A 19,280-nucleotide genomic window follows, 5' to 3' on the forward strand; every position below is an offset into this window, starting at 1 on the left:
TGAACAGCGCCTCCAGTGCTTCACTGACAGTTATTTCCATACCTGAATTAATGTTTTAAGTTAGAGTTAGAAACGGTCTGGAGGGCTGTGAAACAGGAGCTACATTGCCAGGAGCAGAATTGCAGAAGAAAGGCTATCTTGATTAGTGGAACATCAAGACTATTAAAAACAAGAGAGGGTCTTAGAACCTGTGAAATTAACAGTTTAGAAGGAATCGGGTAGATTACAATGAGCCATGAAGTCAATTGACTCTTTCCCTGCTGTCACTGCCAGGCTGTTCAGTTTAAATGCTGGGTGGAGTAGGAACCAAAGTGGGATTCAGCTGCAATGCTGCACCCCCACCTTCCCACCCCACTCCTGGATCCACCCCTGCCCAGAGACGCTAGGAAAACTTTGTGTCAGCATGGTGTTCTGCACTATTGGAAGACAATGGCCTCACCAAAGCCCTTTCTTTCTGAGGGACTGTGGCACTGCCACAGCACTAATTCCTTGTTGACTGGAGCCATTACCAGCACAAAGACACAAGAGAAGAGGAAAGTATGTTTCCCTTATCTTCTCCACCTTGCAAAACAGCACATTATGTAACAACACACAACTAAATTTTGGCCTCTCAGATCCTTCCCTGGTGCTAAGTTCTAACCCCAGTTATTTGCTATGACAGGTTTCCCCTGAGTTACACACCTGGGGATGAAGTATGAGGGATCCTGACAGAGGCATAATGATACTGTGAAAGCTTTACCATGCAGTCATTCTTTCGAGCTATTTCACATTTATAACCTAATAAAAAGAGCTTGGCTCCAACCATGATTTGCTCAGTCAAACTTATTACCTGACTTTTTCCTTTATTTTACCTGTAGCTCAGGTTTCCCCAGTTGTTACTAAGCAAGAGCCCTCATTCCTTTCCACCCTGAAACCAAAGCGAGCTTCCATGAAACCAGCAAACACCTCACATCTTCCCAGCACTTTCAGAAAAAAACTCAAAGACAATACATATCCGTCTATAAACAGGCAAATGAACACAGTGATGTCAGATATAATGAGGGGAGACACGCACAGTAATTACACCACACCAAAATTGCAGCCATGCTGCATTCCTTTTCAGTGAAGGGCAGCTAAAAAATGGATACACCTATTTAAATCATCAAAGGGTGTGGCAGGAAGAGACAAGGCAAGCCAAGGAGGGTTAAGCTAAGGTGTTTGAAGAGCTGGAGGCCCAAAGTCTGGGCTGAAGGGATGCTAAACTGTCCTGAATGTCATTCATGCCAGGCCACTTCCTGGTTGTCTTTATTATAATTTATATAAAAAATTCTTGTAGTTCTATGGTAGCACCTACAGGGCATGAACTGGAGCTTCCCATCTGGCTGAGAGCTGTATCAACATGGAACCAAAAGGCAGTACCTACACAAGGTCCTTTATGCCTCATAAGTTTCCATTCTCCCAGTAGAGATACTCGTTCTGCGCCAAAACCTACTCACTTTGGTACAGTTGCTGCAGTCAGGTCTCCAAGATCAAACCCTTGCATCTACACAGAGCCCTGTTGATTTCAGCCAATGCCCTCTTCAACAGAGGAGTTATTAGGACTGTTCAGGTAAGGTGAGCATATTTAGCTCACAATTGTGTTCTGTGGAAGACCCACTGTTGTGGACTGGATTGCAGCATTCCCTGCTTCCCTGCAGAGAGGGGGCATTGTGCTCTCTCCAGAGTAGTTGTGACTCAGGAAAGCATGCCATCTCCTGGGCTTTGTTACATGCATAACCAGTGAGCTAACCTACAGCACATGACTCCCTAGGTTTCTGGTGCCACAGTGGTGCAAGAGGAGAAGTTTGGACTGCAAATGAAAGGCATACCCTTACAGATCCTTAAAAATGTAGGAAATTCATTCCTAATTAGAACCCCATAGTGTGGGCTGCTTCAACTAACCCTTCCAGGCCTCAGAGAACAAGGCTTCATTTATTCCACGTTCTGTAAACAAGCCAAAACAGATGGAGTGTAAGACAGTGGAATGGGCCAAGTTTTGTTATTTAATTATTCAGTAACGAAATTACAAACAGCAAAGTTGTCATAATGACCACACTCCCTCCTAGAACTAAAACCTTTCAAGCGTTGGCCTGAATGATTTCATTGCGTGATTTTAAATTGCTCTCCAGAATCTAATTTCAGAGGCTCTTTCTCTCTACAATGTGGGTAAGATAATGAGCAGTGAAGTACTTCACAGAATAGCAGTTCTTTGAGCACCATGTAATAATACGACTTTACTAAATGGAATAAAACCTTTAGTTTATCAAACTTCAGGGCAAAGTTCTGCTCTCTTAGACTGGTACATAATAGGAAACAGAGACTGGCACCAAATATGGTCTGAAAAAAACATAACATTAATTCTGATCAACACTTCTATTTAACTATCTTGTGACTATTTAAATGCATTAAACTTACCACAAAGCCAATAATGTTCCCTGTGTGATGGTATCATGATAGTGCCTTATTTATAAGTTCAAGTTCCTAGCATGGGTTTTACAAGTGTGTTTTTTCCATGCTGTAACTGGTGGCATGGACATGTATAATGGCCTAGACTTCACTCCTACACTAAGGGTGTGTCTACACATGATGCTACATCACTGTAGTGATGCACTAAGGCAATGCAGCATCCATGGGTGTCTACACATGACTAGCAGCTACTTCACCACAGTGGCACACTCCCCTTTTATAGTGGGCCACTATGGCAAAGTAGCTGCTAAAAATAATCTTGTACCATGTGTACGATGTAGTACAGACAGTAAACTTACAGTTTAGTACTTTTGAAAATACTAAAGCACAGCACAGTAACAAAGTTGCGAGTAGATTGGCCCTGAAGGAGTCCTATCAGGGAGCTAGTAATGACTTTCTGATTCTTTGTGCCAATCTGTACTGGTTCAACTTGAGAAAACTTCAGAAGTACTGAGCTCTTGATTTTTAATTGAGGAAAGGAACAGGAGCTAAGCATCCCTGCCATTCTGGAGGGCTACTAACCTCTTGATTTCTAATGGAGCTGGAGGTATTAAGAACATCTGAAAATCCAACCCAAGATGTCTCAGGCTGGTCATTCAAAAAAGAAAGCATCCACTATCAACATCCAATATTGACAAAAACATTGTTCTTGACAATGCTGGTCCAAGAATCTTAATATTTGCACAATATTTTCTGGTCCTCACCAGACTCCTAATATCTTGAGGTGAAGAAAGATTAGGCAGAGTGAATATTATTGTCATGCTGTCTTTGGCATTTTCCATAGGCCTATCACCTTGGTATCTGGAAACCAAAAAAATACCAGTACTCAGCATTACAACAGCAATTCATACACTTTAACAAATTTATACACTTTAACAAATTAATCTAACTACAGTAATCTCTCTATTAAGGCAGGCAGGAGATATTTACCACCCCATCTTCGCATGCAGGAAAGCTGAAGCATAGAGAGGTGGAGTGATGTACCCCAAATTCACAAAGCCAGGATCAGAAGTGAGGTCCCTTCACTCCAAGTCAGGAACCATGATGCTATAGTGATGGGCGTGGTACAACAACTTGAATAGATCACAAAATACCCCACATTCAGTGAGCATATTACACTGCTTATATTAGTCCTGACAAAAATTATGTTCATCTGTCCACCTTCCTGCTACCAAATCCTAGTTGGGTGAAAAGTCTTCCATAAATCCCAATAGAAGACTGAGCTCATGAATGACGCAGTTACCATACTGTCACAAAGACAAAGCATGGGTGATGCCCAGTAGCCAAGTGGCAGCAGCACCCTGAGCTCTCCCTTCACTTTGCTTGCTGAGGGGATGGGGGAGTTGCCTGTCTCTGCAGTGCTGGGCCAGTGACAGAAGGCTTCCCTGTCCCCTCAGTCCTGTCACTGCCCATGCAGCACATGCCCCAGCTGGCTCCCCCTCCCTGCCCATGCTGGGGGGAGCCAAGAGCTGAACAGCACCAGGACTGTCTCTCTGTACCCTGGTCCTGGCACTGCTTACCCCCCCCAGTTCCAGTGCTGCTTACCACTTACCCCCCACCCTATGGCTCCCCCCAGTCCCAGAGTTGCTCAGCTCCCAGATCCCCCCAGGCATGGACGGGGAACAGGATACAACTGGGGCATGCACTGTGTGGGCAGAGGCTGAGGGGACAGGGAAGCTCTCTGTTCCTGGCTTGCTGCTATAGGAACAGAGAGCTCCCCCATCCCCTCAGCAAGCAAATCAAGGGGATAGTTCAGGGTGCTGCTGCTACTCGGCCATGGCACATTGCCCCAAGCCAGTGCCACTGAGCTGGGCTGCCATCCCAAGATCCGCACCAGAGCCATGGACAGCTCTCACACCTCTAGCCCCTGTGGCCCCCTGCTGCCTAGGCTGACCAGGAGCCAATTGTTCCTAGTCAGCATCTACACATGTATTTCTGCACAACAGCTAATGCACAGTTAATCTAATACCTGTATTTCTTGGTACTAGCAAACAGCGCATTAGCCTAATTTACTGCACAGTAAATCCCACACATGCATAGATAATAATGCTTTACTGTGTGTTAGATTAGTCTAACACGCAGTAAAGTGTTTTGTGCAGAAGAATGTTCCCCTTATAGCATCACATTTCATACATAAGGTGAGTATAGCTAACCAGGTGTGATCTTTTTGTAATGGGCAATAATCAATTAGCCTAAGTCATTGTGATGTTTGTTGTAAGGAATTTAAAGGATTTACTACATGGCAGGGGAAAGAGACTGCAGATCTTAGTGCCATTAAATAGTTTTGCCTCAATAAGGACTGATAAATCAGGCTCTAAATATATAAAATAATTTAAAGTCCTTAATGGTAAAATGTATAGAAACATAGTGAAATGCATTAGTTTACTGAAAATATGCATCAGAGAATCATCATTATAAATTGGATCATCATTATAAACTGGGTCCCAGAATAATTCTGAATTGAGACAAGGAAAAGTACTCCTGCCCACCACCCTCCAAAGACAGCCAAATCAGGGTCAGTAAATCTGTCAGAGAAAAGCCAAACTTAAGGATGTCAGAGCCAGCTTCTCCTCCTACCATGGACAATAGGTAAACTCTGACTTTAAGAAAGGCAAATGTGATCCCAAAACTTAAGATCATAGGAAAGTAGGGCTGAAAGGGACCTCAGGAAGTCATCTAGTCCAGCCCCTGCTCAAGGAAGTTTCATTTCTGACTACACCATCTCCTCCAAGTGTCTGTCTAACCCACTCTTGAAAACTTCTAAGGATAGAAATTCTACAATTTCACTAGGTAGGTAGGTTGCTCCAATGCTTGACCACTCTCATATTTAGGAAGTTCTTCCTAATCTCCATCCTAAATTTCCCCAGCTGGAGCTTGAGGTCATTGCTCCTGGTTCTGTTCCCTATGGCCACAGAGAAAAAGCCTATCTCCATCCTCTTTATAATTACTCTTGAGGTATTTGAAGACTGTTATCCAATCCCCCTGAAGTCATCTTTTCTCCAGACCAAATAACCTTAGCTCTTTCAGGCTTTCCTCATAAGTCTTGTCTCCCAGACCCCCAATCATTTGTGTTGCTCTGTACTGGACTCTTTCCAAACTGTCCACATCTTTCTTGAAGTGAAGTGTGGAGCGTAAAAGGGAACACAGTACTCCAGGGGAGGCCTCACCAGTGCTGAATGGAATAGAAGAAATACATGGGAACAGGGGCCTTTCCTTTTCAGAGGGGAGAAGTATTTTTCCTTGTCTCAATTCAGAATTATTCTGGGGCCCAGAATAATCCTGTCCCTGGGAAGAGGGCAGGGATTAATGACCACTCTTGCCCATGGAGATGGAGGACATGCTTCTGGCAGGTCTGTAGGCTCCCAGCCCTTTTGATGTCAACTCTGAGACTCAGTTTTGCCACCCATGCACCTGCAAAGCCAACTATTTACAAACCAAATGGCTGTTTGAGCAGAATGAACAGTCTCCTTAAACTCAATTGCTCCTGGCTTTTAAAGCAATCCCCTTCAACCCCTGGCACCCTGGGTGCCCAGTCAGGGCTTAGCCCCAAGTTCCAACATTCCTGGAGAGGAACCACTACAGCCCTACAGCCACACCATAAGCCTATCGCCTCCTTCCACAAAGTCACTCAATGTGGAGCAAGCAGCCAAGCCTTGTCTGGGACTGGAGAAGGGGCTCACTCAGTGCTGTTGCCTCCAAGGCCTTGATAAGTCCTAGTTCTTCTGCTGTCTCCTACCTCTGGGTCTCGGCAGGTGAGGAATCAGAGACAATGAGGGTTGGAAGGGGCCTCAGGAGGCCATCTAGTCCAATGTTTCTCAACCTGTGGGTTGTAACCCAAAAGTGGGTCATGAAAATATATGAAAGGGTTGCGAAGAAACTCTAAAAATGGATCAACAAACTTTAAAATGGATTCTCCTTTAAAGAAGAAAAATGTGAGAAACTGTGGCTTTTCCCTTGCAGGCTGGCTGAGTTCCTCTCTGAGGGGCTGCTTGCGTCCCCCACACACGCACTGGGAGGCTGCAGGCAGGGGACAGCTGGTTGGGAGTGGGGGGCACTGGGTTGGGACTGCCCATCCATGTTTACAAATGGGTCCTGGGTCAAAAAAACGTTGAGAAGCACTGATCTAATCCAACCCCCTGCTCAAAGCAGGACCATCCCCAACTAGATCATCCCAGACAGTGTTTTGTCTAGCCATATCTTAAAAACCTCCAAGGATGGAGAGTCCACCATCTCTTGGAAAGACCCTTCTGGTCTGAGGGCTGGGTTCAAATTGTGGGGGAGCTGGAGGGGAGGAGGCTGAGCCCCCCATATGAAAGGACAGCCCCCCTGTAAGATCTGAAAATCATAACTTGGGAGTGGGTCTCTGATTTTATTAGGGCATCATGATGGCAGTCCAATTTTTTGGACCAGACTAGGGTGGCCATTCATCCAGTTTTATAGACAGTCTGGTTTTCTGGTCCTCTGTCCTCTATCAATATGAAACCGCATGTCTTTATGTCTTCTGTTTCTCACCGCTTGGCACAACCCGTCCCCTGCCGCCAACACCGCTGTGGCTGTCTGAAGGAGCGCCCCACTCCCGCCGCATGTGGGAGCTCACCACGACCCCCCAGCTGTGGGAGGCATGTGACATTCGTGGTGGTGGGGACAGCTGAGGTACCTCGATGGCCACCCTAGGCTGGACACAGGCATGTGAAACCCGGCAGCTGCCCAGGGCCTAGACAGAAAGGGGGCACGGAAATCATCCAGCTGGACCCGATGATCTCATGAGGTCCCTTTCAGCCCCAAATGTCTATGAAATCTATGAAATGGTCATTTTTAAATGATTATGATCATTTCTCTCTGGCGAAGTGGGGGCGCCAGGGGTGTAGGTATGGTGCTGCCCCTCGGAGTCAAAGTGCCATTCAAACCCTGTCTGAGGGGCATCGGCGGGGGTGCCCCCCCAGCACAGGGCCACCCGCGGGGCCGCGGGGGGAGGCTAGAAACCCGGCTTGAGGCGGGGCAGAGGAGGTGAGCAGGGAGACCAGACCAGGGGGTGGCGGGCCGGCCCCTCCTGCCAGGGCTGCGAGGCAGTGCAAGAAGGCGCCGCGCCGCGCCGCGCCCCGCCCTGCCGGGCTCCCTCGCCCGCCCTGCGGGGCGCAGGTGAGCCCGTGTCCTGCCCTGCCCGTGCCCAGCCGGGCTGCGACCTGCTCTTCCTTCTCTTCCTCCTCCTCCTGCCTCCTCCTCCCCCTCCCCTCCCTCCCCAGTCCAGCTGATGCAGGCGGCACCGCTGCACGGTTTCAGCAAGATGGCGGGATCGGTGGCGGAGCGGGACGCGGTGGTGAGTGACCCCGGGGCCGGGCCTGCCCCCCGCCGGCTGCCGGCGGCACCCGGGAGCCCGCCCCGCCGCCCGGCCCCGGGCTCCCCCCGCGCGGCCCCGGCAGCACCTGCAGCCGCCTCTCCCTCCCTCCCTCCATGCAGGCTGCCAGGCTGAGGGAGGGCGCCCCCCTGCCACCCTCGGCCCCTTACTCAGGCCCTCCGCCGCTCGCCGGGCACTGGGGGAGGGCAGGCGGCACCCAGGAGTGACACGCCGGCAGGGCACAGCCCTGGCTGCCAAGTTCAGGGGCAAAGGGGAGCAGCAGCGCCTTTTGTTGGGTACAGGAGGCAAGAGGGCCTGGAAATGAGCAGGCTGTGCCACTTGCTGTGGGCAGCCTACCCCAGGCACTGGCGCGGCAGTCACTCTGTCTCAGTGCCTCTTTTGTTTCGTCCTTAGAAAATCGAGGATGGGCATTTAAACAACTCCTTGGGATCCCCTGTGCAAGCGGATGTGTATTTTCCACGGCTGGTAAATGGTTTCATTCATGTCTCCCTCCCCTCCCTGCCCTGTCAGTCTTGATTGGGCCCAGTCGGCTGTCAGGATTTGGAGTTGCTTGCTCTGATGCCCCCCCTCCGCCCCCCATCCCCTGTCCTTTTTCAGGTCGTCCCCTTTAGTGGGCACATCAAAGGAGGAATGAGGCCGGGAAAGAAGATCTTAGTTATGGGCATAGTGGATCTCAACCCTGAGAGGTAATTACATAGAGGCAGACCTTGGTTCTTGCTGGCAGGGTGGTGCCAGTCCTACATGCCTTTTCCCAGCAAAGAGCTCCGAGAAAGTACAACATTCCCACAAAAAGAATTTGACTGAAAAACATCCATCATTCCCGAAGACAGATATTTTTATCAGATTATAAATAGAGAAGGCTGGTTTCTCTTTTGACCTGTAGAGGGGGCCTTTCGTAAAAGGATCCTTGTTTTCCAAGATAATCCCTTGTAGTAAAGGAAGACAAGGTTTAGAGATCAAAATGAGAGTAGGATATATTTTGTGTCATTACCTTCTGTCAGCTTTTGGGACTAGCTGTTTCCTGTGACCAAGCTCACCTGTGCTTGTTTTGAATGAGATTAGAAATCAGATGTGCTGCAGTTTGGATTTATTTGCTTATTTCCTGGTGAATGAGAGGTGTTTTATTCGTGCTTCAGCTTTGACATCAGTCTTACCTGCGGGGACTCAGAAGATCCTCCTGCAGATGTAGCCATTGAACTGAAAGCTGTATTTCCAGACAGGCAGTTCCTTAGAAACTCTTGCATATCTGGTGAACGGGGGGAGGAACAGTCGTCAATTCCATACTTTCCCTTCATTCCAGACCAGCCGTTTAGGGTGAGTACCAGCAGCAGAACAACATCCATCTCTTGTAAAAGAAGTCCTTTGACTTGATGGTGCAGCACAATATGACTTGCATGTTGAGAAATCGTATTTATTTTGTTGGGATGACAGATATAAAAATAGCGATCAAAAGTGGTATATATTCATGCACATAATGTTACTTGCAATTTATAGCATTTATATAAGCAACAAAACATCACAGAGATGATCCAAACCCTTACGCAAATGCAGGATTCTCTTTTAAACCTAGCCCAGACAGTTCTTCTTGAACCCAGCCCCCATAAAGGTGATTCCACAACTTCCCTTAGCAGCTTGTTTCACTGTCCAAATGCTTGTAAAGTTAAGAAGTTTCTCATAGCTTTGAATGAAATCTTCTTTGCTGTAGCTTAAGCCTATTGCCTCATCTTCTGCCCTTCCTGGCAAGGTAGAGGAGATTTCTCCATATTCTGTATGGCAGACTTTCAGATATTTGACAAGACAAATATTATGACAAGCTGGAGATCATAATGCTTAGTAATGAAGTACACTGCCTGGTTTTAATAGCTATCAATTAAAAACATTCTTATATTAGTGCAATGTTTTAAGATCTTACTATTTAAATACTGTTTGTGATTGTCACACTCTTAGCTTTTCTTTTTCTGGACACAGTGGTTGTAAATTTATTGTTAATGAGGGCTGGATGGTTATAGTATTATGATGTAAGTTCTGTCCCCTCTGGAGTTATTCCCGGGTTGGCTTTGGCCCATTGCATCAATAAATTTTATATAAAATGATATTTAATTCAGTAACCTGGAGTTCAAAATAACCTTGCAAACTGTAAGAATGGAGCTGTCTGAAAGTGTCCTGTAAGTGCAATATTAGCAGCACTCTGGAGGCCTAAAAGAGCTTTCCCATCTCTAATGTTTGCGGGCCTGTGAAGGATGTCTTTGCTAATCAGGGCCAGCAACACGTATAGCTGCACGGAGCCTTGTTACCAGTGACCCAAGTTCATGGAGAAGAAAGGCTGCCTGCCTTCTCCAGGCAGCTGACCCAGAAAAAGCACCCCTGTGCTTCTATGTTATAAATCCTTCTGGGCCCATGATAAATGTCAGATTTCTGAATGACTGCCAAATCTACTTAGTCCTGTCTGCCCCACAGTAATCTCCCCAAACCCAAAAGCTAAGTATCCTCAAATAGCTAGGGAATAGAAGGGTGCATCTAACATAACTCCTCTGATATTGCTGAAGCCCCAAAAAGGTGGTGGGTTTGATCCTACCAACTCTCCCATAATAGCTGGCAACTGGAGCAAGTGTAGCTGGAAATGTACTTGAAAGAGTATATGGCCTGATTCAGCTTTAGTTGAAACAAATGAGAGTTTTATTATTAACTTCAGCAGTATCAGGGCTTGGTCCTTTGACTAGGTAGACAAATAATTTATCTAGACGTGTCATTTTAAATCCCATACCCTATTGATGCTGATTTATATTAAAAGAGATGAATAGCATGTGCCTTATGCCAGATGCTTTGGATTTTTCCCATAGCACAAATGAAAGTTAGGCACCCATTTGACACTTGTAATTTCTGAACATCTTCCCCTGCATTAAATGGATTATTGGCAGAACCATCCAATGACCTGGATGGTTCAACTGAATTAAAATTAAAGAAGACCAGAATTGCTCATGGTAACTTTCAAAGTGGACCTTCAGCGCTGGAGCTGAATGTAATGAGGCATTTTAGTGACTAGTCAGTTAGTCTAGGCTTATTTATCACAAGAATAAAATCTGTCCTTGGGTGTAAATACACAACACACTAAGAACAGAGTGGGGCTTCCTGAAAGTACTGTTAGGACCTGGTTCACCAGCTTTCTGGGTTAATAGTTGCAAATACCTGTGGATATGCCCTGGGAGCAAGATCATACCCTTTTAGCAAGGATTTCAGACTCCCTCTGTCATCAGCCCAGACCTAGGGAATCTATGGTAGCTGAGTCTCTGTGCTCTCACCCTTAGCACTCAGCAACCTCAGAGCTCTGCTTCCTGGCAAGGCAGCTCTGATGAAGATTAGCTCCTAGGAATTCTCTGATCAAAGCTGGCTCAGTTTTGAATAGTTACTCAGGACAGGGTTGGACAGAGCAGCTGATATAGCTTTGGCCTTGGTTATCTTTCCAAGAAATCCATGTGGAGACTGATGCGACCTCCACCCATATGCAATGTAGGACTGGCTCAGTCCACCTAATCCCTAAACTGTCTTGATGCATGGATTTTAACACCAAGGAGCATTCTAGGAAGGAAGAAACATCACTGTGGAGGCAACTGCCCTCTTCACAGGAGAGAGTAGAGCTTAACACATGATTTTTGGTGGCATGATCTGTCTCCATACATGTTAGTTACTATATGGGTCCCAGTTCTGCCAGTATTCCAAGCTAAGAGCTCCATGTAAGTAAGAGTGACTTCTGCATCACAAGAAAAAGGTTGATTTGCAATCTGTCATTGGCTGTGCCAGTATAAGTCTAAAGTAACATTGCTAACTTCTGTAAAGCTAATTGAGATCTGTAACCATGTAGCTGAAAGAAAAATTTGGCTGCTACGTTCTTAATGGCACATAGTACTTAATAATGGGCACATTTATACTGCATCAGGCAGTCCTAGGAAGCACCACAGTGAAAACACACAGGACTGCTTACACCTGCTTTTGCGCACAATGAGCCAAAAAAAGCATCATAAAGCCACCGTTAGACACCCAGCACCCCTCTTGTGAGCTGTTTTGAGCCTAAGAGCCATGTTGCACATGCACTAAAAGGTGCACAGAGCCAGAGTGAATGGGCAGAGCATGATTTCACAATGGGGCTCCCTCACACTGTCCGACTTAGTGTAACCATGCATAAAAGTGCCATTGGCTGTTGTTTTAGTGGAGAGCAACCAAATTACACTTTTGTCCTGTGAAATAATGCATGTCAACTACATTGTGAACCATCGTTTTATTTTTTTCCAGGTTGAAATTCTTTGTGAGCACCCCCGTTTTAGAATATTTGTGGATGGACATCAGCTTTTTGATTTTTACCATCGTATTGAAACATTGTCAGCAATTGACACAATAAAGATAAATGGAGATCTTCAGCTTACTAAACTTGGCTGAACTTGTTAGAAACTGTAGATTCCAAACTGGCTCATGTGCCTCATCTGTCTGGAAGATCAGTGACAGCTGGGTCTGGACACAACTGTAATAGACAGGCTTCACTGTTTGTTTCCTGTGTGCAGTAAAGAATACATTGCTGAATTGAACTGTTGTTTATCCTAATGAAGAAAGCTGTTGATTAATAGACACTGAGCCATTTTTCTTGGAACAAAAACATAACCCATCCATGCTGGATAATCAAATTAGAATGGATTTGGAAAGACTTACAATCCTGTCTTTAAATTGCAGCAGCTATTAATCTTCTCACACAAAGGCAATTTCTGAAAAGAAGTGCTAAAAGCAGTTATTGAACAGCTATTTAAAACACACATGCACCCTCATACAAAGTTTTCTTTTACAAATATTGTACCTGCACTGAAGTGGATTAGTGTAGCACAACACAGGGCCAAATGATGAACTCCTTATCCAGGACCTGAGCCTGACATCAAAATAGTAAAACTCCCATTGATACCAATGGGGCACAATCAAACCTCCTATCCTTACTTGAGCATAATTCCCATAGATTACTATGGGATTTTTGCCCCAGGGAGTAGCCAGATCTTCAGCTGGGGCAAGCAGTAGAAGTTAATTTGTTTCTGTGGAATTATGCTGACTTCCCCCTATGGAAGATCTGGCCTCTAGGCCATGTGAAAACTGAGTAAGGGCTTCAGGATAGGGTCTGTATATTTTAGGGTATTTGCATAGAATGTAGATTGTTCAGAGTTTTGCACATGTCATGTTAATACAATTTTTAAAGCTTACCTGTAGTTTTATTTATTTATACTCATGTATGTATTATTAGTAATTATGATCAGGGGGTTACTGATCATTCAGAACAGCAAAGTATAAGCATTTTGAATGTACACGTCTTAGGTTCTTTGGGTAAACGTAACATATTCTGAAATGGGTCACTTTTTTATTGAACAGTTGATTACATTCTAATGATGTCCTCTAGGCCCACTGATGGTGAAGGTCTGTTCATGTATTCACTAGAAACTGTTTTTCAGGGCTTTATAACTTCACTGTAAATGGTAGGTCCAAGCTAAGGTGGATTCGTTTTTCAAACTTAACTAGAAAAAATTAAGTTTAAGTGTGCTTTTATAAACTCAAGAACACAGTTACATTTTACAAGCTACTAGTTCAAAATAGGACTAGCCATTTTGGGGGGTTGGTGGGAAATTCTCTGCATATATCCAAGGTCATAATATGGTCCTTGACACTAAATTGAAAACTAGTCTAGACAGCCAAGTTACTAACACTTGAAAATCAGCTACTGCACGTGAATAATAACTTTTCCAAATAGCTTTTTAAATAAATAGACATAACTGTATAAACACTGTAATTGTTTTTTGTGAACACTATGAATAAACACAGTAACTTTTCATGGCTTCTTTAGAACTAAGTATACTTTTTTTCCTCTTGGCTTTACACAATGGACTGTAATAGGTCTTTTTGAGGTGTTATAGTTTGAGAAAGAAAAATGAATATAGACAATTTAAAACCATGTATTATAAGGACTTTAAGACCACATTATGAAGACATTTTTATAGCACAGCATGAGAGAAAGACAGACAGACACAGATGGAACTATGTTAAACTTACGATAAAGACCTGGATTAATCTAACCAAAACTGGAATATCAAGAGTTAAGGCTAGAATGCCAAGTGTAAGTCAAGACAAGGGTCTTTGGGTAAATGTAATATCTTTTATTAGTTGGTCTAATAAAAATATTGGATTCACCCAAAGAATCTTGTCTGGCTTTGTCCTTAGACCAACACAGCTACAACCAATACCCCTGAAATTGTAAGTCAATTAATTTTACCTTTATTCTAAGCTGATATGCCCTCAGTCAGGAAGTCATAGGGAGCAAGCTAGAATCCTACCTATGGCCCCAATCCAATGTCCACTAAAGTCAATGAAAGTCTTTTCACTGCACTTTGGATCTAGTCCCCTAAAAACCTAGAGGCCTCATTTTCATCTTGTTCTAGTAGAAATTAAACTTCATTGGCTAAAATGAGAATGTTTTTTTCCCTGGCATGAGTGAAATCAGAATTAGACCTCTACCTATACAGTCTGATTAAAAATGGAGTTTTAGCCTAACTTCAAATTTCCATGATTATTCCTCACACCACTCCCCAACACACACAAACACATCCACACACACATTAAACCAGAACCTACATGTTGTTTTTAGAGTTTCTTTTTTCCTGGTGTATGGCTTTATATGTAAATTGAACTCAGTTTGTACTTCAAGTTGACCCTTGATATAAAATGTTTCTGTCTTGCTTTGCTTTTATTATTTTACAGAAGTATTGAAATGACCGTGTCATTTTCAAATGTATTAAGAATGCTGAAAATGTTTCAGTACAAAAATATATTCTTAAAAATAAAAATCTAGGAAAAGAAGCTTGATACATAAAATGTTTGGATTATTTGCTAGCTTTGCAACCTCTTACAGCTCAAATGCAGATGTAGGTAGGACATAAATTTAGGCTTGGACCTATTAACAGCTGCCTTGTCCAACATTTTCTTAATTTTGCCCATTAATGTAGCCAGCCTGGGAGAATAGCACTAGAGGAAGAATGATCCTCTGTTTGTACAGACAGATGCTTTTATACCATTTCCCCTCCATGCTGCCATGTTGTTTTGTATCTGGGAACAAAAGGGTTGGTTGAACTTGCTCAGCTGCTTTCTTGGTACATTTTCATCCCCTTTCAACTGTTTGCAGCTCGTATCAGTTAGAGCAGCCCTTAGACTTCTGTAACCCAGTAATAACCCTGCGCAGAGCAGAAGCATAACTCAGGAATGCAAAAATGAACTGTCAAGATTTGTGCTTGGTGCTCTGTCCAGGTCAAAGGAACCCCAGGAGGTGATCCTTTCACTGCCCCCACCCTTACAAGACTCTTGGTGTTAAACCCGGGTACTGTTTTACATTTCTCTGCTGCCTGTATGTTGTTCTTCATAATGCATAATAATTTTCTGTCCCAGGACAATACTTACAGTGCCTCATCTCAGTCTTATTCTGGCTTCACCCTAATATAGTGCCATTGGCTTCAATTGCAAGCATTTTGGGGTGTTTTTACCTGTGCTTTGAGGGTTTGGGGGGTACTGTAATTAGAGTGGCTCTCAGAGCCATTAAAGCACCCACAGCATCTCATGTATCAGCGTTCCTGTGCTTCAAAATGTAGGTGGAAGTGCTTTAACTAAAATTCATCAAGCTGGATGTGAAAGCAATAACTGTGACTTTTGACCATTTCCTCAGTATCCAAACTTGTGGATCTTTCATGATAAACTCATAGAACAATCTTTAGTTGAAGCATCCTTGCTGCTGTTTTGAAGCATGGGGACACTGATACACAAGACACGAAGGCTGGCTGCAGCACACTGATTAGCATGCCCCAGCAGAATCAGGCCCAAAGAAAGGGTGGATTGATAATATATTTCTAGCATGTTTTGACTTCGTTTATCACAAAAGGTTCACAAGTTTGGATACTGAGGAAAAAGTGGTAAATAATTTACCTCCCCTGCTCCCCTTCCATCTTCTCCATTTCTGTTCCCCTGGAAGACTGCCTTCCGAATCTCCGAATTAATTCAGAGGCTCTGAATCAATTCAGAGGGTTTTTTTGGTCTCCTGATTCCATTCACATTCAGCGATTCAGCCTCCGAATCGGGCCGAATCTTCTCTGAATCAAATCAGTGATCAAAGCTTTGCACACCCCTAATACATAGCATCTCCTAACTAGCATAATTCTAAAAAAAACATGGTTTCTTTTGGAATTGACTGATAAAACACAACCCAAGTTTAATTGTCTTTAAAAAAAATAATCACAGAATATTGCCTATTCAGAAACAGCCTTGAAGTACTTCAGCATTATGTCTCTGAAACTATTTCAGGGAAATGATTTTCCATACCTTACCTATCCTATTTGAAATGTTATATTGTATCTTGTTACTTTTTGATGTCACTGTTGAAAATATTTGCACTAAACCAGAAAAACATTTTGTACTAAATAGTTTCATGTTGTATAAGCGAACAGGCGAACTGTGTGTGAAATACTGTATTTCCAGTCCCTTCCCTGAATGGCTTGTGAAAAGATATGCACAGTATTGCTAAACCTATTTAACATTAGTTTGAAGCAGAACATCTTTCTTCAGGACTATTTTGAATAAATTGCAGAAGGACTGGAAATCAGGCTGAGAACCTGATTCACCATTCCTCTGTGCCAGTCTTATGCTTCTGTAATTCTCTGAAGGGTAGCTGAGAGGCAAGCACTGACAATTTATTGAATATAGCCCTTAATGTGCAAAACGAGAGTTAAAATCTTATCTTTCATTATTTAATATTGTGCAAAGGGAGGAAATGAGACCAGAACAGTCATAGTTTCATAGTTTCTAGGGTCGGAAGGGACCTGAGTAGATCATCTAGTCCAACCCCCTGCCATGGCAGGGAAGAGTACTGGGGTCAAACGACCCCAGCAAGGTGTTCATCTAACCTCCTCTTAAAGACCCCCAGAGTAGGAGCCTGCACCACTTCTCTTGGAAGTTGGTTCCAGATCCTAGCCGCCCTGACCGTGAAGTAGCGCCTCCTGATATCTAGCCTAAATCTACCCTCTGCCAGCTTGTGACCGTTATTCCTGGTCACTCCTGGCAGTGCTTGGCGGAACAGGGACTCCCCAGTGCCTGCTGATCCCCCCACTAGTTTATAACAAGCCACTAGATCCCCCCTCAGCCTTCTCTTGTGGAGGCTGAACAGGTTCAGGTCCCATAGCCTCTCCTCATAGGGCCTGTCCTGCTGCCCCCTGATCATGCGAGTCACAGTCATATCATTGTGATAGTGTACTGTATGACAATACTAACAGAGCATGAGCTCAGAGGCAGAGAACTACATCAAAGCTTGACCAAAAATAAGACATGGGGTTATGGAGACTGTTTGAGAAGGTGTAGTCTTCCCCATACTGTAAATTGTAACCTCCCCCACCCAGCACGGTTTTTTAAAGACAATGTTGCTGTTGAAGTTGGAAGCTCTGCACTTACTTAACATCCATCCTGTAACTTCCACCCTTCCTTGCTCAAAACAGATTCTGAAGTAAAGAAGAGAGCTTAGGGGAGAATAAACAGAGCCACACTGCCACAGTATTCTGTAATGAAGACAATCAAATGGTGCATTTGACATAGGCTGCTCCATGCATGGTGCTCCCATTGAAATTCATGGGATTCCTACATACATGGTGGCAACTTGCCTGTAGTTCATGGCACCATAATCATTTAGGTTAATTACAAGAATTACACTTTTGTAAATGATGCCAGAATCAGGCTGATGGTGGCCCTATATGTTTGCTATGTGAAACAGCTACTAGAGAAAAGCTTTTATACCCAGCATAAGTTGAGATACAGTTAGTAACCTTATATTATTTCCATAATGTGATTTTGATTTCTGAGGTCTCACGTGAAGCAGAAAAATACAGTTCTGTTTAGTAAAAGTTGCTCGGCACTTATTTAGGAAAGTTCTGACTCAAACTTACGAAAGCTTATGCGTCTTGGATTTAGTTAATCTATAAGGTGCATCTTTACCTGGCCTTCATAACTACAGCCAGCCCAGATGGGGAAGAATGTAACTTTAGATATTGCCTTGGTTGGATAGGCCCTCTTAGCTCCTACCATCAACCACTGATTCTATGAGCAAATAAAGTTAGTGATCACCTGCTGCCTGGTACCCAGCAACATGTTCAACATCAAAGTAACAGAGTCCCGTGTTGCCACAGGATTTGCCTGGTTTCTGTTGGTAGCACTATTGGATCTATCAGCACAGAGTTGGATCATGCTCCAAAATTTCCTTCAACTTTAGAGGAGTTAGGACTAGCATCTTCTCTTGGACTTCTACTTTTTTCATCTGAGACATACTCTAAAAATGTGTGCATCTGTTTACATGTATATTTTGTTTTTGTGAATTTACTATGAATTAAGGTAACTTGCATTACCCATTTGAGTGCAGCCAACATACAGCAGTCTTTCCATGCTGCAATAATAATGATTATAAATAGCAGTTAGCCCAATGGGATGCTTTGTGTAAGTTACCTTCTGATTTTGGAAAAGGTATGCATGAAATGATCTGGCAATAATATGTATCATTGACCACATATCTATTTTTATGTGTTGTGCCAATTTGATAATGAACTTTTAATAACAATAAAATTGAAAACTTCATTAGCTGATGTCATTTACCTGTATTGCTTATTCTAATTACACAGCTTCTTTCAAACTTCATCCCCTGAATATTTTCCAGATGAGGAGTTCCAGCCTACACAGCCAAATAACACTTTTGGGGAAAGAAATACTTGCCTTATTCATGCAAAATTCCTATTGACACCCATGAACCTTTAAATACTGTGTCAGCACTCAAAGGAGCAGGATACCAGCACACTAGGTTTTTGATATGGATGTTTAGCAGATTGCCAACAAAAGCTGTAAGATGTGAGGGCTCTGATGTTGGGGCATCACCCTTGGGTGTAGTCTTTACTCACAGTTGGAGTCCTGTTGATTTCAATGGGACTAAGTTGATGGGTAAGGATTACTCTGAGTAAAGTCTATATGACTGAATGCTAAGCAAGGGATATTAATAGATGCAGTATTTCAGTTTTGACATGGTGTTGACTAAAAAGAGACACGGTGAGGGAAATAATAGGCCAATTATCAGACAACCCCTTAGTGTTCCTACTGAACCTTCCTGAGAACATATGTGTATCATCTTCTAGCGGCTGCAAGAATTACAATTGCAAAAGCCTGTAAGAGAATTGACACCTCTAAAATCACGGCTTGGTTTTAAAAAGTTTGGGAAGTTTTAGTGATGGAAAAGTTGTCCTATGAAGTCAATGTTCTGTAGGGGAGAGAGCAAAAAAGTTGGTTAGAAATCTGATGGAAATTTTTGGAATTTGCTAAAAGACAATCTTTTCCTGTCTCCAAACTAGAAAAT

At 43.7% G+C, this 19,280-nt stretch overlaps 1 protein-coding gene across 2 annotated transcripts in view; it reads left to right on the plus strand.

The window, feature by feature from the left end:
* The first annotated feature begins 7,635 nt into the window (after positions 1 to 7,635).
* Positions 7,636 to 19,280, plus strand: part of LGALSL (galectin like) — a 28,767-nt gene continuing 17,122 nt past the window's right edge. Inside the window, exons 1-5 of one of the 2 annotated variants that reach the window (XM_090050579.1) lie at positions 7,642 to 7,801; positions 8,234 to 8,305; positions 8,438 to 8,526; positions 8,977 to 9,154; positions 12,128 to 14,716. In XM_090050579.1, the coding sequence (XP_089906705.1) occupies positions 7,736 to 7,801; positions 8,234 to 8,305; positions 8,438 to 8,526; positions 8,977 to 9,154; positions 12,128 to 12,271 (549 nt within the window). In that variant the 5' untranslated portion in view covers positions 7,642 to 7,735 and the 3' untranslated portion in view covers positions 12,272 to 14,716. Of the gene's footprint in view, positions 7,802 to 8,233; positions 8,306 to 8,437; positions 8,527 to 8,976; positions 9,155 to 12,127; positions 14,717 to 19,280 lie in introns of those variants that run through there. The other variant, XM_090050570.1, reaches the window with a different exon arrangement.

This window comes from Crocodylus siamensis, chromosome 1 (assembly GCF_052110815.1).
Source record: "Crocodylus siamensis isolate JL-2025a chromosome 1, ASM5211081v1, whole genome shotgun sequence".
Lineage (NCBI taxonomy): Eukaryota > Metazoa > Chordata > Crocodylia > Crocodylidae > Crocodylus > Crocodylus siamensis.